A 25,431-nucleotide genomic window follows, 5' to 3' on the forward strand; every position below is an offset into this window, starting at 1 on the left:
TTGTTATTTTTTTTTAAATGCCTTTAATATCAATTTAAAGATTTCTCTTTCTTTCATCCAGTTTAATGACATCTACATAACAGCTTACCTTTGTTGGAGTCTTTATCTGTTTCTCTGTTTGTCCTTCAACTTCATTCTCCCGATTTCTGTCCTCTAGCGTGTTTTCTTTAAGAACATAAGTACTTTCTTGGTAGACTTGTCCTACTCCACTTATTAAATTAGAAGACTCTGCACTTTCTACAGGAACTGTTGGTAAATGTCTGTCTTTAGGCTCTTGTGATTTGCCTGCTGTAGTCTTGCTGGGCTGACAGACTGTACCTTCAGAATCTTTAATGGTCTTGGATTCTTGTTCTTGTGATGTCTGGCATTCTTTGGCACTCTGTTCTGATGATGGCTTTCCACTTGCTTTCTTACTAGTCTTTTGTTCTTCTGGTGTTTTATCACTTGGTTTTTCGTTTTTGTGGTCTGCGGGTGGTTTCTTTATCTCTTTACTAGTCTTTTGTTCTTTTAGTGGATTGTCATTTTCTTTAATATTCATTGGTTCTGTTGTTATGTTTTGCCTCTTTGGAGGGCTCTTAAGAGTCTTGAAACTGAGGCTACGTCTGCCTGCTCTTTCTGATACTGGTTCTGGTGCTGCATGATTGTCTCCATTAAGTCCATTCATAAAGACGTTATTTTTGTCTGCCATTTCTTCCGCTACAGAGAGAATGTTTTCATCCTTAAATGCAAACTGTTGAACAAGATTATTGTTCAGTTTTCCTGGAGACTGAAATAAAATGACAACATGTGAAAATTAAGTTGTTTTTTTTTCTCTTGCTAACTTTGTTCTAAGCATCTCAAAACTGAAAACTGTAATACATTTGTTTAATATTAGAAGATGTGCCATGTATATAGTTTATAGATATTCCAAATGTCGGGCGGGATAATATAGTAGCTATAGAGTAGGATGACTATATGCAATATGCTAACAGTTTTAAACAGAGTTTTGTCACCAGGGGCCAAAATTACTCATCAATGTTTTACAGTAGGTGTTACTTTTTAATTCTAACTATGGCATTTATGTCTTATAATGTAAAAGGACACATTTCTATAAGAAAAAGATGGTTGGCTTTGAAGGAATTTAAAGCTTTCCAGGCCAATGTGATATTTGTTCAAGAAACTCACTTTTGTAAGGGGTTCTCTCAAGTTTGCTATGAAACCCTTTCCAATTTATTTTATAGCTTTTGACCCCTCAGGTAAAGCAGTGTTGCTATACTGATCAGATGTTCATGACCTTTAAAAATTGTCTCCCTTATTTTGGACCCCCCATGAATGATTTATATTTTTAGATTAGACTTGCAGACATGCCCCTCGTATTAGTGAATATACAGTATATGTGCCTGACTCTGGTCAAATCAACTTCTCCATACTAACTTTTAAAGGCTTAAAGTTACATAAAAAAATAACTACTAATATGTTTTATCTGCAGTTTAAGCATTACAGGGAGTCCTGGATTACAAACAAGATAGGGTCTGTAGGTTTGTTCTTAAGTTGAATTTGTTTGTAATTTGGAACAGGTACATTTTTTAAGTGTAGCTCCAGCCAAAAAAACTATTTTTAACCTTTTTGGACAGTATAACATTTGTTTTGCTGCCTGTGCCCATGTTCAGAAGATTTCAGCTCACTTTGTATCCCAATGACAATTGAATTTAGAACATTTTGTGTTGCTGTGGAAACAAGCCTTGGTAATAATGCATTAGTGGAGACACCTTTTTCCCATAATAATTTTTATAGGAGTGAATTTCCCTTCCTAGGAGTAGATATCCTCTCACTCCCTGTTGTCTCCCTAAGTTTGTAAGTAGGAGTTGTTTGTAAGTCAGATGTTTGTAACTAGTGGACCGCCTGTATATGTCTATGCTACAGCCTCCCTCAACCCACACAATTTGAATATATCTGTATTCAAGGCCCTTTTCAATACATTTGATTTATTCAATATATAAGATCATTCAAAATGCTTCTCCTGTGACCCACAATTATCATTTTTACATGATAAAATGGGAGAAGGAATTGCAATGCTCCTTCCTTTGCCTAAATGAAATAGAATTTGAGAGACGGCTGCTAGGTCATCTTTACGTTTTGTTTATATGGAAAATATTTACAAAATGATGATGTTCTGCTACAAAACCCCTGAAGTTTTCTTAAAAATACTTTATAATCCTGAGATAAATAATTTGTGTTGGAGATATAATCAAGAGACTGGTACACTATAACATATTTTTTGGAAATGCATACATGTACAACCCTTCTGACAAACAGTGGTCAAACTCTTAGATCAACTGTTAGATGCTATACTAACAAACACAAGATCCTATCTATTGCCTTCTTGGCTTACCATACCCTGGAATCTCTAAGTACCTTAAAGTGCTAGTTACCCGTGTCTTGACAGCTGCCAGGGGACTTATCTTAGCAAATTGGAGAACCACTACCCCCCCTCTCAACTCCAGCTAAAAGATACTGTATCAGATATAAGAAGGATGGAATGCCTCATGGCAAAACTGCCAACTTAAAGCTATTATAAAATCTGGACTCCTTAAGATCATTCTCCCCTTGGCTTGTTAAACTCCACCTCACCCTGATGGTTTTGCCTTCCTCTGTACATTACCAGCCTTTTCATCCCCCTTAGCTTTACATAAAGGGCAATGCCTACCTTTACTCCCATCTGCTGTAAAAAAATAAAAAAATAAAAAAATTGAATTGCTATTAAAGTATTACATCTTGTGTACATTTTTTGGACAAAGCACAGAGAGTTTATCTCCATCCCTACCCTATATCAGACTCTGTGGTAACTTTGTTCTATTTTGGACATCTGTCAACTTTCATAAATATGTACCATGGATCCTATTGGTCTCATACTCTCAAATGAGGCTACAACGTTTATATCTATTTGATTTTCATACTCTGTATATTGTGTTTTATTGATTGTTATTGTTTAACCTTAAAGTGATTGTAAATCAAAGTCAATCAAAGTCAGTGAACCAATGAGGAGAGAGAGGGAGCAGGGCAGAACCGTGGCTTCATGTCTGAATGAACACACAGAGCAGCGGCTCAGGTGCCCCCATAGCAAGCTGCTTTCTGTGGGGGCACTCGGCAGAAGAGAGGGGCCAGGAGCACCGGCGAGGGACCCCAGTAGAGGAGGATCTGGGCTGCTCTGTGCAAAACCACTGCACAGAGCAGGTAAGTATAACAAGTTTGTTATTTTTAAATGAAAAAATTGAGACTTTAGTATCACTTGAACAATGAAAATTAAGATTGTCTTTCTGGTAATGCATATTCTGCACTATCAATCACTGACCTACATGCTGTACCATTATTGTTTTGTTGTTACTTTTGGATATTGTATATTGATGCATTCGTAATTTAAAAAAATACAATTTGAAAGGAAAAAAAAGTGTTTTGTCAATATAGGTTAACTTGTCTAATAATCATCCTGAAAATGGGCACATATGAGATTATTTGCAGGGCTACTTTAGAGAGTTGGGTATGTTATTATGGTAACATATATATTGGGAAGGGGTACTGTTAGAATTAAGGGTTTAATTTTTGCATGTTTTTAGAAGAATGTGACGAGTAGTGGTTGTTCGGTACAATCCAAAATATAGATAAACAAATAAATAAATCAGGTTTATTGCTTAACACTGGAGCTAATGAAAAAAATAGCTATATTGAAGATCGTATATAGTTTTCACCATCTCTTAGCAATACCATGTGACATGATCCCCTTGTCAGCAAGTATTGGAAAAATGACAATACCTGCCTGGTGTGGACACCCCTGACCATACCTAAGACTGGCTACAAGATTCTGCTTGGGCCACAGCCAGGAGGAAAAACAGAGCTGTATAAAATTAGTGTATGGTTTGTCAGTGTGACTATAAAAAGTATCAACCAATATCATCAGCAAATTTAATTTAAATAACTGACAAATTACTTTTCTATAAACTACATTTGAAACCAATCCAGTCTTTGGTACTTTATTTAAGGTGATTACAAGATTTTGTATTTAATCTGTGGAGTCTACAAGCCCAAACCGTTTCTGTCTAGTTGTTGACAAATGGGTCTTTGCTATTTGATCTTGCGAAAATCAGCTTGTGTGTCTGTGAGGGCAGATGGTATCTGCTGACCTTCCGTTGTAAGGAACAGCTTTTGTGTCAGGACCAAAACATGCATTGCCCTCTGTGTTTGGAACCGTTTGTTGCAATAACTAAAGAATTCCCAAATTAAGATTATTTTATACCTCATATACTTTGACTGTTAGATACAAAAGATAACTTTAATCTCAACAAATGTTACACAAAAGTCAGCATAAACATTTAAAGACATTTAAAACTAACTGTATGGCATTTATACAATCACAACATATAGTAAATACTGGGCAAAGTCCGCTCTGATTAAGATAATGCGAAGAAATAACAACATATGGTAAGAACCCAGTTACCATTCATTATTAAATTTGTTTATCAGACAGGTAAGAGATTATAATAAATGCCATACGCAGGGCCATGCCAGGAGTGGGTGCCACGTGAGGCAGCCATTTGTGCCCACACAAACACACAGTCAGTTCAGTGACAAGGAGCCTGTTAAAAGTGCAAGCTCAGCATCAGTAAAAGCCTCCTCCTGGACACTGCCACAAAGGCTGGGGCAGTGGCTGGAAGCGATGTGCTTAGTGATGTTGAGTCTACATTGTTAACACACTCCACATCACTAAAGAGGCTTGGGTGGTGCACCTACTTGTGTGAAAAGCAGAGTGCCCAGACAAAGATCTCAGCAACACTGATCCTGGGATTTTATCAGGCTCAGTGTTACTGAGCTTCACTGAGGATGGAGTGTCTGATATGGACACTTAGGCCTCAGTGCCACCCCCTATTGAGCCACCATGAGTGTCGCCTGATGCAGTCACCCTAATTGGCCTCATAGGTGGCCTAGCCCGGACCATACAGTTCATTTTAACTGGTTTTAAATGTTTGTGTACATTTATTTTTGTATAATTTGTTGCAATTACAATTATCTTTTGTACTCAATACATACAGTATACAAGCTATAGTCCTGACTAGAAATACATGATTTGGGAATTCTTCCTTTATTGCTACATATGATTAACAGAGCTCATTTCTAACAAGCCTTTGATAGGCTGGCAATAACTCCCGTCAATAGCTTATAACGTTTTCAATAGAAAACCAAGACATGCTTTATAATGAAGGTCTATAAAGGAGGTTACCAAAAATCCAAATAACCTCATTAGCTTCGGCTAATGCAGTAAACTACTATAGATGTACACACTTGGTTGATTTACTAAAACTGGAGAGTGTAATTTCTGGTGTAACGCTGCATAGAAACCAATCAGCTTTGATTTTTTTTGACAAAGCCTAAAGCGTTTGTTAACCTAAAAAAAAGAAATATTGGTCCTGCTACTTTAAAGCATGTTATACAGCACAGTGTTTGTGCTGTGAAATTTTGCCCCCTGTAACACCTAAAAAACCTGGCTGATCCTGCCAGTTTCTTTTTCATGTATCATCTCAGTGTCTGGGTGGTGAGATTCCAGGGCTTCCTTGGAGTACTCCTCTTCTGTTTTGTTGAGCTGATGGTGATCTTCGACGGCGATCCCTGTTTCTTTGAGCTCCGGGAGTGTAGTTGTTGGTCACTTCGATCCATGTGTCATTTAGCATGAAAGAATTGTACCATTCTGGGACTTCAGTTGTAGGGATGTTTAGTGTTTCCCAGAACGATTGAAGATCATCAGTCGTGCGTAACAGTGCTGTGTGTCCTCTCCATGTGGCTGAGAGACAGAAAGATCTCTCAGATCCAGATTACTGTTCTGTCACCAGCAATAGCGGGTGGGCGGCGGACATCGCAGCCGCCAGGCACGCGCATCGGCTTCCGAGTGACGTGGCGGGTGCCCCTTATACTGCCGGGAAGCCGAGGACGTCATATGACGCCCTCCCAGGATGGGAGATCCCACCTACGGATGTCATATGACTATGGGCGGGTAGGGAAGTGGTTAAAGGAATGACAACCCCTCCACCACTCGATTTTAGATATTAATTATTTATTTATATTTTTTTCCATGCTTACCTTTTCTGAAGTACCTTGTGTACTGCCGTCCCAGCCTTGCCATGGCCCAATGCATCATGTCCTCTTCTCTCCCACTGCCTTCTGAGACCTTTGTGTGTCCCAGAAGATGACGGGGCCATTCAGGAAGCGCTGTGCAACTCACGCATGCGCAGTAGGAAACCGGCAGTGAAGCCTAAAGGCTCCACTGTCGGTTTCCCTTAGTTGGAATGGCGGCACCTGCAATCGATCCAATGGACGGATTAGCCTCGGAGGGCCGACATTGCGGGCTCTCTGGACAGGTAAGTGTCCTTATTAAAAGTCAGCAGTTACAGTGTTTGTAGCTGCTGACTTTTAAAAAACTTTTTTTGCGGCTGGGACTCCGCTTTAAGGATAACGCATAGAGCAACAACAAAGTGCAGCAAACATAACATCAGTCATTCACATCCTACCAGTTTGGCTGCATTGCTTAAAGCAGGCCCAACACTTAGGCTACTTTCACACAGAGGTGGGAGGTCGCTGGCGTCGTTTTAGCGGCACTATTAGGCCACTAGCGGGGCGGTTTAAAGCGCCGCTGCAGTGGCGCTTTGCCGGCGGGTTTGCAGCGCTGCCCCATTGTTTTCAACTCCTATAGCGCTCCAAAGATGCGGCTTGCAGAACTTTTTTGACCGCCCTGCAAGCGCACCGCTCCAGTGTGAAAGCCTTTGGGGCTTTCACATTGGAGTAAATTGAGCGGCTCTTCCAGGGCACTTTGCAGGCGCTATTTTTAGCACTTTAGCGCCTGCAAAGCGCCTCAGTGTGAAAGCAGCCAAAGACAAGCAGCAATGCACTACAAACCATCATGGGCCATGGCAGTGCATATTAAAGAAATCAAAATAAAGTATTTTGCTTCTGATGATAAAGTTTAAAACACTAAATCATAAATTATAATATAATAAAATAACTATAAATAATTTTAAGAAATAATAATATAATAATAATAAAAATGATTCAACAATGTAATGTAATCAAATCAAAAACACTGAAATTTGCTCAGTTGCAGAATTATCGCTGTCATTACTTTCAGTGTTTGATGATGGATTTCCCCACAAATCACTATCGCTCAATTCTGCAAGTGATTCTAATTTATTATCGCTGTTTTCTAGCTGGTCTAAACCAGCTTTTGATGTAAAGGGAAGGTTTTGGTTGCTATGGACAATCTCCAGTTTCCAGGCAGAAAGAACAGTTTTATAATATAAAACTGCATGCAGGGCACTGGAGAAACCACTAGGGACAAAAGGGATGTGAAATAAATTGATACAGTAATGTAATCTGTAAGATTACAGTGTACTGTATATGTATTGTATGTTTTACTTTTTGAATTTGGCGCCGTTCTCCGTCCCCCTGGGTCGCACCGCTCGCAGGGAACGGAGCTTGGCTCCATGATAGATCGAGTGGAGGACGGCTCGCTCACACTGCGGGGAGACATCGCAGGATCCAGGGGGCAAGGTAAGTAAGCTCTTCCTGGATCCTGCAATGCAATCCCGAGTCTGGCTCGGGGTTACCGCTTTTGGTACTGAAAATCCACCCCGAGCCAGACTCGGGAATACCACCAGGGGGGTTAATGTAAGTGCACCTTTACAATAGTCTGTGTTTGTCATGCTTTAAACACGTTTTTTTTGGAGTTTAGTTGTTTACCCACTGACTACTAGTACCTACTAGAACCTACTAGTACCATGCCTATGGACCTCGCATCATTCTTCACTCAGAGAAGGAAGAAGCATCTAGAAGCCCAGCTACCCTGATTCAGCACATACAAAGAAAAAACACCGGTCTACTCTTAATGACAACATTTCTGACAAGATGTGGACTTCCACCTACATCCAGCAACCACTATAGCTGCCATTAACTAACAGTTGTATTGCTGTAATGTATGTTTTCCTATTGTATTGCTTTTTGCTTTTCCCACCAGTTTTATCTACCCTGTTATCTTAATAAAAAAAACTTCAGTTGTTCAGGGTTAGAACAATTTATTTCACCAATTTTTCTAGAACCCATTGGCATGTGAACAGTTGTTACTAGTGCCCTCCAAGTATGTACAGCAGGTAAAAAAGTATTTAACACGTCACCTTTTTTCTAGGTAAATATGTTTCTAAAGGTGCTATTGACATGATATTTTCACCACATGTCGGTAACAACCCGTGCAGTCCATACACACAAAGAAACCAAAACAAACAAGTTCAGAAAGTTATGTGTAATAAAATAGAATGACACAGTGAAAAAGTATTGAACACACTAACTGAAATTTATTTAATACTTCGTACAAAATTCTTAGTTGGTAATGACAGCTTCAGGACGCCTGCTATATGTACAAACTAGTCACATGCATTGCTCAGGTGTGATTTTGCCTCATTCTTCCACACAAACATCCTTCAAATCTTGAAGGTTCCGTGGGCCTCTTTTTTAACTCTGAGCTTTTGTTCTTTCCATAGATTTTCTATTGGATTCAAGTCAGGTGATTGGCTGGGCAATTCTAGCAGATGTATTTTCTTTCTTTGATACCAATTGAGAGTTTCCTTGGCTTTGTGTTTGGGATCACTGTCTTGCTGAAATGTCCACCCTTGTTTCATCTTCATCAATATGGTAGATGGTGGCAGCAGATCTTTATCAAGAATGTCTTTTGTATGTCTTATGTACATTTTTCCATTCATCCTTCCTTCAATAACATGAAGTTTGCCAGTACCGTATGCTGAAAAACAGCCCTACACCGTGATGTTCACAACTTCACTGTCGGTATGGTGTTTTTGGGGTGATGTGCAGTACCATTTGACCTCCAAACATGGTGAATATTATGACATCCAAAGAGTTCAATTTTGGTCTCATCTGACCAGACTATATTCTCCCAGTATTTCACAGGCTTGTCTAAATGCTGTTCAGCAAACTTTAAACAAGCTTTAACATGCTTTTTCTTTAGAAATGGAGTCTTGTGTGGTGAGCGTGCATACAGGCCATAGCGGTTAAGTGTATTACCTATTGTACTTTGAAACCATTGTCCCTTCTAATTCCAGGTCTTTCTGAAGCTCTCTACAAGTAGTCCTTGGCTCTTGGACAACTCTTCTGATAATTATTTTTACTCCTCTGTCAAAAATCTTGCAAGGAGCACCTAGTCATGGCCAGTTTATAGTGAAATGATGTTCTTACCAGTACCAGATTATGGACCTAACAGTGCTCACTGGAACAACTAATGTCATCAGTATGTTTTTCGGCAATACGGTTGTAAAAGTCTTGAGAGAGCTCCCTGCTTTTACCCATCATTAAATGTTTCTTATGTGACACCTTGGTAATAAGACAACTTTTTATAGACCATCAGTTAAGACTGAACCAGCTGATATTAATTTGCACTGAAAAGGGGCAGGATTGCTTTCTAATTACTGATAGATTTCAGCTGGTGTCTTGGCTTTCCATGCCTTTTTGCACCTCCCTTTTTTCATGTGTTCAATACTTTTTACCTGTGCCATTCCATTTTATTACACACAACCTAATTGCTGAAATTATTTGTTTTGGTTTCTTTGTATGTATGGATTGCATGGGTTGTTGTCATCAATTGGTGAAAATTTCATGTCAATAGCACCTTTAGAAATATACTTGTCTAGAAAAATGGTGATGTGTGCAATACTTATATTACCGGCTGTATACATGTTCTCAAAACCATACCTTGTGCTTGTAAATTAATAAAAAATACTTTCTTATTTCAGTTAAACAAATAAGTTGTCATTTTATACTTCTATTAAAACTTTATTCTGATATAATACATTTATTTTATTAAGCAAACCTACCCCTTTACCCGACTTGAAGTACCCTCTGGGCTAAATGTACTACTGGTGGAGAATCTAACCTTTGGTGGTGGTAAGACTCAATAATTCCATTTTACACTACCTAACCTTAAGCTGACAATAGATATTAGATGACATTCTAGTTTTGTTATTCTGTGTGTTATCGGCATTGAGTTAATGTCAGTGGGGCAGCTTCTTTTAATTGATAAACCGATTAGAAGGGTTAGAACTGTAGTCTGATCATTATCATTGGCTCAAAAATAAGTCAGCACCATGACTATCTTCAGTATGTAAAGCCATGCCTTCCCCACCCATTGAAACCTGTTACCCTAGCATACCCTCATGTCAATGACCACCCTAACATGGAGTTTGTCACTAAGCTTGTTATTCTTTGATCTACCAGTAACAGGTGTAAAAATAAATTATCATAGGAACATCAGCACTGGATGGAATAGACATATCTGCTTCACTGAGGAGTATGATCATTATTTTTCAGTTTCAATTATAATAAACTCAGACAAGGCACAGCGGATGAAATATTCAGAAATTGAGCTGATGAAAAATGCCATGGAAATGGTTTGCACGAGTCAGAATTGTTTGAATGTCACTGTTTTCACAACATATTATTTGCTCAGAATTGTTTATCCTCTTAGTGAAAATTGATCTGCGAGAGAAGGGTTTGGTAGACCCCAGTTAACCCGACATTACTTAATATGTACATTGATTAACCCAAGAATAATTGAAATCCCTGGTTATCCAGGAGCATTTATAAATACCATGATTTCATTCCCTGAATAAGCAAATTTACATGTAATTGCAGCTCTGTTAATTTCACGCAAATTATTTGTCATGCAGTATGGGATCTAGAGATTATGATACAAAGTCCTCTTTTATGATGCACATCTACAGTACACAGCACAAGCTAAATGTGGTTATATACTAACAGCAGGTGTCTCATGTGTGTCAAAAATTCTCTATACCAGAAGAGAGAAGAATGGCATTGTTAAAGTGCACCTGTGCCCAAACTAGAAGTATGTACACTCACCAGCCACTTTATTAGGTACACCTGTTCAATTGCTTGGTAACACAAATTGCTAATCAGCCAGTCACACAGCACCAACTCAATGCATTTAGGCATCTAGACCTGATGAAGTTGACTTGCTAAAGTTCAAACCGAGCATCAGAATGGGGAAGAAATGGGAATTTAAGTGACTTTGAACGTGGCATGGTTGTTGGTGCCAGACGGGCTGGCCTGAGTATTTCAAAAACTTTTGATCTACTGGGATTTTCACACACAACCATCTCTAGGGTTTACAGAGAATGGTCCGAAAAAGAGAAAATATCCAGTGATTGGCAATTGTGTGGAGGAAAATACCTTGTTGATGTCAGATGTTAGAGGAGAATGACCAGACTGGTTTGAGATGATAGAAAGGCAACAGTAACTCAAATAACAACTCATTACAACCAAGGTATGCAGAATACCATCTCTGAATGCACAACACATCGAACCTTGAAGCAGATGGGGTACAGCAGCAGAAGACCACACTGGGTGTCACTTCTGTCAGCTAAGAACAGGAAACTTAGGCTACAATTCACACAGGCTAACCAAAATTGGATAATAGAAGATTAGAAAAACGTTGCCTGGTCTGATGAGTCTTGATTTCAGCTGCGACATTCAGATGGTAGGGTCAGAATTTGGTGTAAACAACATGCAATAATGGATCCATCCTGCCTTCTATCAACTGTTCAGGCTGGTGGTGGTGGTGTAATGGTGTGGGGGATATTTTCTTGGCACACTTTGGGCCCCTTAGTACCAATTGAGCATCGTTTAAATGCCACAGCCTTCCTGAGTATTGTTGCTGACCATGTCCATCCCTTTATGGCTACAGTGTACCCATCTTCTAAAGGCTACTTCCAGCAGGATAATGCACCATGTCACAAAGCGCAAATCATCTCACCACTGGTTTCTTGTACATGACAATGTGTTCATTGTACTCCAATGGCCTCCACAGTGAACAGATCTCAATCCAGTGGAGCACCTTTGGGATGTGGTGGAACAGGAGATTTGCATCATGGATGTGCACCCGACAAATCTGCAGCAACTGCGTGATGCTATCATGTCAAAATGGACCAAAATGTCCGAGGAGTGTTTCCAACACCTTGTTGAATCGATGCCGCAAAGAATTAAGGCAGTTCTGAAGGCAAAAGTTACAACCCGGTACTAGTAAAGTGTACCTAATAAGGTGACTGGTGAGTGTAGTTCAAGTCACCTAAGTATACAGTATATAGATCATAGTAAAAAATTGCACTTTGTGGTCTGTTGAACCTTAAGCAAATAGAGGTGTAACAATTCCAAACATAGTTGACAATTTCATAGCCATAGCTTAAAATATTAAATATTTTAAAATGTATTTATATAAGGGTTGCGACCTGTCTCAGCCTGGAACTATACACCAAACAAGCCTCCATCCCTGCATATATATGTATAAAAATCATGAAACGTGTAGAGTGTTCATCTAGTGATGCCAAGTTATGCTTGTTCCAACCAACCCCAACGTATCATGTTCTTTGTTTGTACCAATCATGTGAATTTTATATACATTACCTTTGTTTGAATTTTATTCTCTTTGCTGTCATTCATTTTACTGTCTGTCACAAATCATGTGCCAGTGATAAAATCCTTGAGTATTAAATGATTTATGATTATATCAACTTATGTTGAATTTTTATGATTGTATTTTTACATCATAAATTCTTTATTATATTGCTTAATTATGTTCTCTCAATATCACTACCATGAACTGCCCCTAGGGGATTGTGACACTCAGGTTCCTTTCATGCGATACATCTATATTATTATACACACCTACATGCCTAATTTAAAGTCCCATTCCTATCCCCCCCTCTTTGGTTTTTATACATATTAAAATGTATTTATTTACACAAATACAACAATGTTATATAGTGCCAAATTTCACTCTAAGTGCTAGGACCATTTTACATGGCCATTCTGTTCAGATCTGTAAGGTTTTTAGGTGCATCTGAACCAAAGCTCAATGTTAGTCTAATGTTACCTCGAAGTCTGTCTAGACTGAAAAAAAAAAACTTTTTTTTATACTTTTTTAGACCTAAGGCGTTATCTACACTGGGTTTTTAGCCTTTGTGCATGAGATCCTGGTGTTTAGGTGTGGGCAGAAAACAGAGGCAATTAGGACAGTGTGCACCAACGGATGAATGCCAGGAACATAGACTGCTTGCATTCCAGGCATTCTGTCCCTAGGCACATACTGCCCTCAATGTTAGTACCACTTAATACACTGTGCAGCTATGGTAGTATTTAGCCTTTTATGTCGTTTAACAGAATGCCAGCTGCAGGGCTCAATGGTGCACACATACCTTCCGCTCACAACTAAATGCCAGGATCTCATACTCTCGGGTTAAACACCCAGTTTGCATTAAGCCTAAATGTGACAAATTGGTAGTAAAAGGTTGTACACGAATGCACGTTCATTTACACCCATCTGGCCATAGACCTAGCATGGGTCCATTAAGCACCACATCTTGTGATGGAGGAAAAACCTTAATGGACGCAGATGTCTCAAAAGTAAAATATGTCTCATTCTGCTTTAATGGGAGGTTTGTTCATGGATCCCCTGCTGATCCTGTGTGTTTTGGATAGAGTGGTGAGGAGTCAGGTTTTTACTGCTGTCTGTGTCACTGTTTGTCACTGGGAATGAAAGTGAGGGAAAAGTACAATTCGCGTTGTCACCAGAACAGGAATTTTCTTGTGTGGTCAGAAGGAGTGGTGGATGGAAATGGCCAAAAAAAAAAACTGACAAGGGTTTTACCTCTTCCCTACCTTATGCAAAAGTTTAAAAAAATGTTTTGGTTTTAGATTAGTACTTTATAAAAGAAACTATTAATAATGCAATATCCAGGCAATGTTTCACTTTTTGACCCTAAAATAATTTAAAATTGCTATGGGCAGAATCAAACTCCTAACTTTTTTTTTTTCAGAAACCAAATTCAGCCAAATCTTATAGCATATTGATAGTGTCATTCGCTTAAAGATTCCCCAATTCACCTCATACTAGCTTTTATTACTTGGTTTTGTAATCGCAGTGGTAATTTAGTGGAAATGGGAGCTCTAGGGAAGACATCTGGTCACTGGGGTTCCTGAGAGTTGAAAAAAATATATTGTGTGAATAAACATACGCTGGCACGTTGACATTTTGTGCACATCCAACACTTATAAGTGTCTGGAATGCATGTGTACACACGTACAGGCTACAGCATATATATATATATATATATATATATATATATATATATATATATATATATATATATATATATATATATATATATATTAATAATAAGTGTTATTTTCTATGTGCGTTGCTTTGCATTACAGTGCATTGTAAATTGTCTTCTACCGTATAGTGCATTGGGGTGCCATTCACAATGAATGGTTCCGCAGCACAACACACATAGAGCAGGTGTGTTGTCATGCATTTGACTACACGTTGAACATCAGTGTATGATCATCAAGTTTTGAAGGCCACAACTGTTGTGCATGTAGTATATTCACCAGCTCATGAAGGACTATGGTATAAGTGCACCACAGTATTTTATCCTTGCTCAGCCTCAATATCTTCCTATGACTGGAACCTTTTGTATTTGTATTTATTTTCTTTTGCTTTATGGTCAAACTGTATAAATAAAAGACAGACGTGGCTGTATGTGAAAGCATGCACATTATATAATTAATGATTTAATATCCCCCTTGGGTTGTAGTTGAATTTTTCTAATGCAAAATAAGTTTAACATTGGTATGGGTTTTTTTGTTTTTAGAAAACGAATGGCTACATGAGTATATTCAAAAATCACAGCATCAACCTAACTGCCTACCTTCAAACTTTCTGGAGGCTGTTCTTGTTTTACCTGTAACAAAAAAATAAGGATTGTAGAAATCAGATCAAGACTATAATTGTCTCATGTTGTCCATATGTAACACAACAATGTACTACATTCTAGATGCAATATTTTTTTTAAACTTTGGGATTGATTTACTAAAACTGGAGAGAGCAAAATCTGGTACAGCCCTGCATAGAAACCAATCAGCTTCCATGTTATTTTTCAAAGTTTCATTGAACAAGCTGAAGTCAGAAGCTGATTGGCTACCATGCACAGGTGCACCAGATTTTGCACTCTCCAGTTTTAGTAAATAAACCCCTTTGTGTATTTATTTTTTTATTTTTGAACATCTGAAAGATGTACGTAACATCTGAAAGAGTAAGTGTTCCACCTAATGTTTACCAAGAGAAGCAGGCACCCTTCCACTATATTGTTTGAAATCTTCATCATATAGATAAAATGAAATCAGTAATATGAATATAATGATGTACAGGACATGTATTACAGAAGTTTGTAATTAGTAACAACTAAATAACAGCTTAATAAAAATATAGGGGTTATTAGATTTTAGCTGAATGGTGTCCAGCAAGCAAAATGATGCAACATTTATCCTTTCTAATCATTCCAGTTTATATCTAGTCAGTGGTGTCGCTAGGGGGAGGCTTTTGGGGCTATAGCCCTGAATCTAGGGCCCATAGCCCCGAGTCTCTGCAGGGGTCCCCAAGGGGAGGGGAGGCTCTCTGGGGATCCTGATGTAAGTGGGGGCTCTCTATGGACCCTGATGCAAGAGGGAGGCTCTCTGGGGACTCTGATGTAAGGAGGAGGCTCTCTGGGGACCCTGATGTAAGTGGGGGGCTCTCTGGGGACCCTGATGCAAGGGGGAGGCTCTCTGGGGACTCTGATGTAAGAGGGGGCTCTCTGGGGACCCTGATGTAAGGGGGGCTCTCTGGGGACCCTGATGTAAGTGGGGGGCTCTCTGGGGATATATACACACACATGTATATTACTGTATATACATGTGTATGCCCGCCCAAGCGTATGACTTTCTTTACTTCGCTGCTATGGGCTCTAGCCCCAGAACTTTTGTAGACCTAGCAACGCCCCTGTATCTAGTTAATAAAATAATTTTTAAAAATTGTATTTTCAGTCCAATCAATGCACATTTGTAAAAATGTAATTTCCTGCTCAAAAGGTTGGCTTGTGGTTTTCCCTGCAGTTTTTTTACAGCACTGAAAATGATCATGTTGGTAAGGCAGGTAGTCCCTACTTGTGAATTTAGAGGAAAAAGGAAGTGAATACAATGTTGTTGTGCATTTTGAACATAAGCTAAAGAAGTTTTGTTTTTTTTCGACAAAATAGGAATTAGACTTTAAGAAAAAGTCATGTTTACAAGAGAGTGCTTGATACACATTTACTATTGGCTGCAAGTTATTATTGAGTACAAATTATTGAGCATGCCAATTATGAAAAACATATTGGTGCTAAGTGCTTATTGATAGATCTGTCTGTTGTTAGCCATGACAATCAGACAAGCATAACCCACTGACTACAACAGGTACATGGCAGGAACCCCTGGCTTTCATTGATACTTGCAAAGTACAGTATGACAGATCTGTAAAGATCAAATCATTTGAAGAAGTGACTAATATGAATTAACCGGCAATGTTTATTGCCTTTATTAAAAATAAAAAAGACCAAATGGAAGTTTACAAAATGGAACAGTTTTAGAGACAACTTAGTGATGTTTGTTTATTTATGAGATATTGATGCAGTAACATTTTACTTACTGGGACCTTTTCTTTTGATTCTTTTCCTTTCTGCTTTGCTTCTTTTTCCGTTTCTCGAACCAGCTGTTTGATGAATCCACCAGGAATGACTGAAAACAGAGGTGGAGGAGATACAGCTCTTGGCCCCTTATCCTCCTCTTTTATCTATTTACGTATAAAACAAAATATATTAGATTGCAGTTTCTGCATCAACATTGTTTGTCTGTTCCATGCATTGTGTAGTATCGGACATACAGTAGCCAGTAGATGAGCCAGTAGATGTCAATGTTTTACCAAAGGTTCTTCCTCTTCAGCACACAAGAAATGCTTATTATATGTATGGCAAAAACGCAATGATTAGTAAATGTGTATTGTTTCTCCAACAAAATATAACAATTTGGGGCTTATGACAGAAAAGTTTTCAGATAAGAAATTTTTTTGCTACCCATAGCTACCAATCTGCTTCCAACTGTCATTCCTACAGTAGATTCAATGATTGCTTGCTATGAGCAAGATATATATTAATCATACAGTACAGGGCAAGATATTTTCCTTTGAATACATTCTCCATACATAGGCCCTTTTTATACTTTACAATATTTCTAAATGTCTGTTTACCTAAAGTGGTTTTATAGTCTATATTTTTAAATTAAAATAATAAACATGTTATACTTACTGGTATTGCACAGACTGGCCCCTTACCTCCTTTTCTGGGGTCCCCCGCCAGCAATCTTGGCTCTTCCTCTGATGTGTCTGCTCCCATAGCATGCTATTTGCCATTGGGGGAGACGTGCGTGCTCCATTCCAAGCTGGGCTCTGTGTGTCCATAGACACAAACAGCATGGCTCAGCCCCTCTCTCTGCATTTGACTGACAGCAGCAGGAACCAATGGCTCCAAGTGTTCTCAGAAAAACCTGTGAGATCAGGAAGAGAGGAAGAAAAGATCTGCAGCCGGGCACAGCGCTGCATCAATACGGGAGTCAGGTAAATGTTGGGGAGGGGGAATAGGCAGTGGAAGGTTTTTTACCTTAATGCAGAGAATACATTAAGATAAAAAACCATTAGACTTTAGAACCACTTTTAAAAGTAATAAAAGACAGTGAAGGAAAAAGTGGGGTTGTTGATAATAACCAATTAAGTGTTTACTTCCATATTCTAATCAACATAGGAAAATACCAGATCTAATAGGTGAAAAAGGCAATAGCCCCATTATCATTTGCTTTATATGATATCAAATGTGTAATTACCATAATGTTAAAGTGACAATCCAAAGCAGATGTTAGATTGGAAAGAAAAAATGAAGAACTCCACACTTTCATTATAAAGGAGAATAAAACAGAAAAAAGACAAACATACAGTATAATATAATAAGTGAAATATGAGATTGAAGTGGCATGAACATAAATGATTAAGCATGTTGTTAAAATTATTACTGACATTGCATTGTTATGCTAAAGCAAATGTCAGTAGTTATCAGTAGGTTAATTGGCCCAACCTGCTTTAATCCAGAGGTAGACCCCTGCTTCAGATCTCTTTGTGTAGAGAGACACAGACATGTCCTCCTCCTTATCCTCCCAGATTATCCTTACACTGGTTTGGTAGACTGTCTGTTCATGCTTATTTATTAACACTCATAGAGCAACATTATATTGACAGGGACAAGAGGACATATCAGGCTGCACTGGCTCTGCAGAAGTGGTATCTTAGAGGCAGGGCCTGCTTTAGATTGGAAGAAAAACCCTTTTTAAAATGAGTGGGAGTCGTTCCACTGTAAACATAGCTTCAATAATTATATAAAGTTTCTATGCATTATTCAAACGGCTGCATGCAAATACTGTGAATGCAAAATGTGAGCTAATACTGAGACTTTCCTTTTGTTCCCACAGTGCTAGGCGTGAGGAGATAGCCATGCTGTTACAATGTCTGGAGGTAACTTGTGGCTTCAGGAGTGATGCACGTAGGGCATGTGAAACATTAGTCTTCACACTGGACACACAAGATGATGTGAGAAGAGGTTGAGAGAAACAAAAAAAGAGAAATGGTAAATTAGTATGCTGCTAAACATATTACTTATTATACAATATTTTCTTTTAACATGATAAAACAACTACATATACATACTGCAGTAAAAAAGAGTAGTAAACATATATACTTACCGTAATTACTATATTTTTCTAAGTTGAAGCAATATGATTATCTAGTGTACAGTATGTATTTCCCATGTGCCAAGAAGTATGTTGAAAGATACGTGATGATTTTCACCTCTGGTTAGCAGGATTACAATGGCCAATAATGGGGGCTTTGTTATGTGCCAGCCCCCTGGGTTTCCAACAGCCATTTGCCAGTGTTTCTTGGAGTAGTTTAATGAAAATCTGACCACCTGTGTAGGGAAATTTAGTTGCTATATGGTGCTATACTGTGAGATATTGCACTAAATTATAGTTAGATTGCAGTGCGGGGCACATATTGTTGTGTACCCAAGCACTTCATCTGTAACACCCCCCTCCCATGCTGAAATTCAAAGTTGGTCGTGCTGCAGAGGCTCCACCAGTAGCAGCGTTCCATCAAGAGGTGCTCAAGGTGGTAAGGTGCAACAAGGCGGGGTTTACCAATACATTCCTTTTTACATTCCTCCTGGATCAGACACTACATAGACTGGGCACTGGAGGCACGCCAACAGGGTGAAGAAGTGGACGTGTTGCTGCCATAGGGCCAGTTGGATCCTATTCATACTGCCTTCATCCCTGCGAGGCATTGAGAGTAGGAGGCAGAAGAAAAAGAGGGTTGGGTATTGGTAGTAAGTATGAATAAATTGTACAGATTTTAGGGGGAAGTTTCACCTCTCCCAAACCCCAGGAGGTGTAAGTGGATGGGATGGGAGTTATAAGGAAAGTGTTGTCCTCAGTAACACAGTAGACTTGGGGTTCCCAGCTACAGACAGTTTGTGGCAAGTGGGGTGTTTTATGCTCATGTCTTTGAAAGGACCCCAGAATTCGGGTCATCAAACAGGGAGACCACAATTGGTTGGCCATAATATTAGATCTCCAATACAAGGGTAAAACAGCCTATCTACTGCCACCATCCCAGAAGAAGCCTAAAATATGCCACAAAGTACTGCATGGGAACCTCTTTTCTGCATTTCCTGATGATGGCAGAATAACCTCTGATAATCATTGTGCCTTGGATCCGCTGAGCCCTGAAAGGAGGAAAGGCTGCAGCTGCTTAAGTGCCGATTATCAAGGCTTTTTTAGACCACAGTGACTAGGCCTAGCTGTAGGGAGCATTCACAGGCAGCACCTGAACCACATGACTGCTCACTACATGTGGGCCAAGGCTGATGCGGACACTTTGAGAAGTGAGGACCCCATGGACTATTTGGTATCCGCGCACAATCACTGCCCAGAGTTTTCACAGTATGTAATGGAGATTCTGGTCACTGCCATGCAAGCAATGTGCTGTATCGGAAGGCCTTAATCATAGTAGGAGGTTTTGTTACAGGGACCGACCCATCCCATAACAGTGTAGACAAGCTCACTTTTATTAAAATAAGCTAGCTTTGAATTACTAATGACTACAAATGCCCTGCTGCTAATTCAACAGACTGAACATTTATTTGTCATCTGCAATATTTCCGCAACTGAGCTGCCAAATTTCTATTGTTTGCTGTGGGGAAAATCCTGTGGTGCGCTCAAGGTTTTGCCACCTATTTTGTACTCCAGCACTATAAAGGTGCTATATAATGTTTCCACAGCTGGACCACATTTCTAATGCTTGCTGCAGGGAAAATCCTCCATTGCACCTCAAAGTTTAGGCCTATTCCAGTGCTCCAGCATTCAAAAATATCTGTGGCTATTATCTCCCAGACTTTACACTCTAATGTTTTTCTTCAGCATAAAACCTGTCTCATCTCTCCCTCTTATATTGCAGCCTAACAAAGCTGCTTACATACTGTACAGCTCCTGATTTCCTATCAGGATAATAGATATGAAACTGAACAGGAAGTAAGGAGAAATTTCCTCAATAGGGCAAGGTTACCAGATTTTCTAATTTAAATTCTGGGACACCCTACTGACCATACTCACTTTTAACCACATTCATAAAACCATTCCCCCATTTGTAGTGGCACCCATATAGAAGTAATGCATTGAAGGTATCAAAAATTAAAATGCATATGACCCCACCTACCCAACTCTGGGAGGCATAAAAAATAAAATGAGTGTCGCTTCCTAGTGTATGGCTTGTATTGTTGGAATAAAATAAGCTCCAACATTGATGTAATTGGCAGCAACAGTAACCCCCAGCATTGGTATTATTAGCAGCAATAATAACCCCAGCTTTGGTGCACTTCTCCACTGTGGTGAACAAGAGTGAATTAAATGTAATTTTGTAACATCTCAATAAAGTATTAAAAACAAAAAAAAGAAGCAGACCATGCTTTATGCACCTCACCTTCCCCACACAATGAATACCAGCAGATGCAGCTAGACTCAATGCATCTAGATGAAACTGAACATCTAGGTGTGATTTTAGCCATATCAAAGCATTACATGCTTCCAAATGTAAGAAAGGTTTGCCAAACACATCTGAACACCTGCATTTTACACCTGTGTGCATGGGGCCTAATTGTTTTAAACGTTTATGCAAATGTCAAAACAGAGTTCACAAAAACACTTCAGAACCACCATGGTCCTCAAACCCCATCCCATCCAAACTATATTGCAATAAACAGGTTCTCCTAATAACATACAGCAAGGTGACCACAACACACATAGAGTAGCACAGACCTAGCTATCTGGCACTGTGCATGTGAGATAATAACAATAAGACAGAGATACTCTCTCTGTCACAAGGAATCAGATATATATCCAGCAGCTGCCGTTAAAGTGGAGGGCCACCCTAAAAAAAATTGCATCAAAAATCTTTAAAAAAATGTAAAAAAAAAATATGTGAAAAAAAATGTTTTCTTACCTGAAACCCTTGTTGCTAGGCAGTCTTCCTAATCTGCCTCTTCCTATTCCGTTGCTCCTCGGTGAGCAGCCCTGTTGCCTTCTGGGAACTGTGTGTGCTCCCAGAAAACCACGGGGCCATTCACAGAGCGCTGCGCTGCTCGCGCGTGTGCAGTAGGAAACTGGCAGTGAAGCCGCAAGGCTCCACTGCCTGTTTCCCTTACTTAGGATGGCGGTGCCGGGACCCGAGAGCCAAGGGACGGGTCGGCCTCGGGCGGCTGACATCGCGGGCGCCCAGAACAGGTAAGTCTACTTATTTAAAGTCAGCAGCTACAGTGTTTGTAGCTGCTGACTTTTAAAAAAAATTATCCTGGCCGGAATCCCACTTTAAGCTATTACAACATAGGAATACTTGCATAATAGTCCCTTCTGGCTTGGGTTTAGCAATATGGACAGGACATGTGGCTGAGATTTCCTCTCTGTCTCTCTCGGCTTCCTCCTTCTGGGGGTTTCAAAGCCAGCCTCCAAGTGACAGGAAGTGCTAATACATAAATATACATAACACTGTGATATTAGCAGCCAACAGTAGAGGGAAGCAGACCCCTACACCAGTAAGATGGCATAATGCACAAAATGAATGCTGGAATGAAAGTTGAAGGGAACATACAGATCCTTGCAACAATGTAAACATCAATTTTATATCTGATTGGATCCTTGTATTTATTCATGTTCTTCTTATTATGTTTGGAGGACACCTGATTTTACAACTTGGTAAAATTAAGGCAGAACTATATGTCACATCATAGTGTAGCTACAATTAAATCCTTATCTAGTGGCAGTAGTTGAAAATCCATTGCTGCTCCTCATGCCTGGAGATATGTCATTGCATTTGCCATTATGCCACCGTTATCAGCTTTCTCTGTAGCCCTTACAGTATCTGCAAAGGGCTTCCATGTGCTTGTGTTGACTTTTCAATCAGTTCCAATCACAAGGATCAAAGTATACTTGCTAGGGCAGCATTCTACGGCTCACTGAAAGCATCCACCAGCTGGTGTGCATCACATTCGATCTAAATAAGGCTCAGCAGATTGTAAATGACAGACTTCCACTAACATCTAATTTACTGTTGGACTACATTTATTCCCTAAAGGGTTAATTAAACCTTTTGAAGTATGTTCAAACCCAAACTGGAAGACATTTAGTTTGCTGAAGTATTATAAACAATGCTTTTCCATAAAGTGTTGTTTTCAGATTTTGTTCAGCAGTTTTTTACATCTCAGTATTACTGATCTCCTCCAGCCTCTTCCAGACACTACCTGTCTACATGCACATGCTCCAATTGTAGCTGCAAATTATTGTTCTGGACTAGCTTTGGATTAAGACAATGACGGATCATTCCTGTGCAATGTATATCGGAATGTCCATCCATAGCCTTCACCAGGAGGTCATGGCAGGAGCACCAGGGTTCTTTACCTGACAGCCGCAGATTTTAAAAAGATTAAAACTTTTAAAATGACATTATCATATTAAAGTTTATATACAATTTACATGAACTTCCCAGTTTCCCATAAAGTTTTTTCATAGTTTTTTAAGGGGGGAATAGATTATCAGTCATTTCATGTAAGTACACAGCAAGGATATGGTACCCTACCGATAAAAAGGAGTGTACCCTGCAGCACAGATAATAAAATGATATACAGATTAGCTGCAATGCATGTGTACACACCACCTGGAAACTAAAGCTCAGAATATTATCATATTGCAAATGAAGGAAGAATACACAGTCTATAACAAACAAAAATTTCTCCCTCAACCAAAATAACTACCAGCAACGCTGTATCCTGGCCTTGGCCGACAAGGCCCAGGCCTAGGGCAGTACTTTGCAGGGGGGCAGCACGGAAAGAGTCCCCGTTGGCTTGCGATGTTTATTTTTTACCATCCCTGTCCCACTGCAGAGATTTCCCTTCACTTCCTGCCCCATAGCCACACAGGAAGTGAGAGGAAATCTATGCAAATTAAGGGAATCCATTGCCCCCCCCCCCAGGCCCTCAGAACTAGTGTTCCCACTTGAAAATTTCAGGGCAGGTCTTAAACAGCAAGGGGTGTGCCCTTGACAGGTAGGGGTGCGTCATATTTAAATTAGGGGGTGCACAAGTTTAGTCAGGCCTAGGGCAGCAAAAAACCTAAATACACTACTGACTACCAGGGCTTTTTTTCTCAGAGAATAGGTGCAGGAACTCCCCCCTTCTGAGTCCCTCCTTGCCTCTGCCCCCTACTTTCCTCTGAGCACCGTCTCTTGGTCCCACCCCCCTAGCCGCCACCCAGTACTGCAACTTTCAGAGAATACAGAACCAAGTATAATTTTGTGGTGCTAAAAAGTGTATATGGAGTTTGTTAATGATAACAAGAAAAGCAGTAAAATAGACCCCCTGCAGTCAGCAACAATAAGCCCCACCCCAGCAATAATAGATCCCCCACACAACAATAGACTTCCCCAACATCCACAGGTCCCCCCAGCAACAATAGTTCCCCCACTTAAGAATAAACCCCTCCCCCAGCAATGGACTGCCCATAACAAAATACCTCCCCAGCAACTAAAGATCCACCCCAGCAACAGTAGACCCCCCCAGCAGCAACAACAAATCTCCCAGAAGTCTGTATCAATAGACCCTCCAGCAGCCAGCAACAATAGGCCTCTTCCTCAACAGTAGATCCCTACCAGCAACATAAGACCCCCAGCAACAAAAGATCCCCCACCAACAACAACAGACCCTCACACAAAAAACAAATCCCCACCAGTGACAATAAATTCCAAAGCAGCCAGCATCTATAGACCCTCCAGCACACCCCACACCCCCCAGCCATTACATACATTCAGTGCTGGAGGTGCTGGTACTGCGTTCCCCCGCGTTCCAACTGAATAAAAGCCCAACTACTAAGAAGCTATATTTGGAGTATATGGAGTTCCCTTCCAGGCAAGGGTTAGCTAAATGTTTCTTTCATTTATTTATTTAAAGAGTGTTTAATTTCTCTTTATGAACATTGCTGACTGTTACAAAACAGTATTTCCCAGTAAATGCAGCAACCAATCAGACTTCATCCTTCACTGATCTGCGATATGAATATATTGCTGTGTTAGTGCACTTTAATTCAGGTTTTTTTGTTAGATAGTGTTCGGTGAAAAAATAAAACACACACACACATGGAGGAGAGGGTCTTTTCATGCAGGTTTTAGGGTGACGCTAAAAATATACAAATCCTTTAAATAATATGTCCTATGCCTGTATGAAAGAAAACGATTTCCACGGACAGTCTCAGTGACAGTGTACACTGAGAGTGCATATTTAGTACAGCATGCCCAGCTCAGTTTACATTCAGACACAGTGCCTGTGTGCCGGGATGACCTAACTCTTGGGCTTGTGCAGGAACTACATTATCCCACATTGGCCAATCAAGATGGTCAGGATCTCCCAGGCATCAGAGCATTGAAGCAGAGGTAAGTATTGTTGATTTTAGTGCTGCTTTAAGAGACCTCAGATAATGCAAAAATGTAAAATAACTAGCTTAACTGACCCTAATCTCCCCTATGCAGTTTTTTTTTTACTTTTCCTATGCTTTTCTTGCAACAACTTCCAATTCATTGGCAATATACAGTACAAAGATGAATAATATAAACTTTCTGGGTTAATATATTGACCCTATGTTACCAACTCTCAAACTCTAAAACTCCAAGCTGTTACATAAAATTTGTGCTAACCTCTCTTGATCCAAATTTGAAAATACCTATATCTTACAAAAAGCTGCATAATATAGGAACTTCAGAGGCCATGCCAGAACATAACAGCTGTAATTAGGAAAAATCCAGAAAACCCAATATTCTTCAAAAAAACTGGTGTAAATGCAATACTG

General features: G+C 39.6%; 1 protein-coding gene across 3 annotated transcripts in view; it reads right to left on the minus strand.

Moving 5' to 3' along the window:
- Positions 1–25,431, minus strand: part of MYO18B (myosin XVIIIB) — an 885,307-nt gene that overhangs the window by 815,246 nt on the left and 44,630 nt on the right. For 2 of the 3 annotated variants that reach the window (XM_073629428.1, XM_073629423.1), the window contains exons 2-5: positions 18,448–18,562; positions 16,598–16,741; positions 14,805–14,837; positions 89–766 (exon numbers count right to left, since the gene is read on the minus strand). In XM_073629428.1, the coding sequence (XP_073485529.1) occupies positions 89–766; positions 14,805–14,837; positions 16,598–16,741; positions 18,448–18,486 (894 nt within the window). In that variant the 5' untranslated portion in view covers positions 18,487–18,562. The remainder of the gene's footprint in view (positions 1–88; positions 767–14,804; positions 14,838–16,597; positions 16,742–18,447; positions 18,563–25,431) is intronic. The other variant, XM_073629436.1, reaches the window with a different exon arrangement.

The sequence above is a fragment of the Aquarana catesbeiana genome, linkage group LG01 (genome assembly GCF_042186555.1).
Source record: "Aquarana catesbeiana isolate 2022-GZ linkage group LG01, ASM4218655v1, whole genome shotgun sequence".
In the NCBI taxonomy this organism is placed as follows: domain Eukaryota; kingdom Metazoa; phylum Chordata; class Amphibia; order Anura; family Ranidae; genus Aquarana; species Aquarana catesbeiana.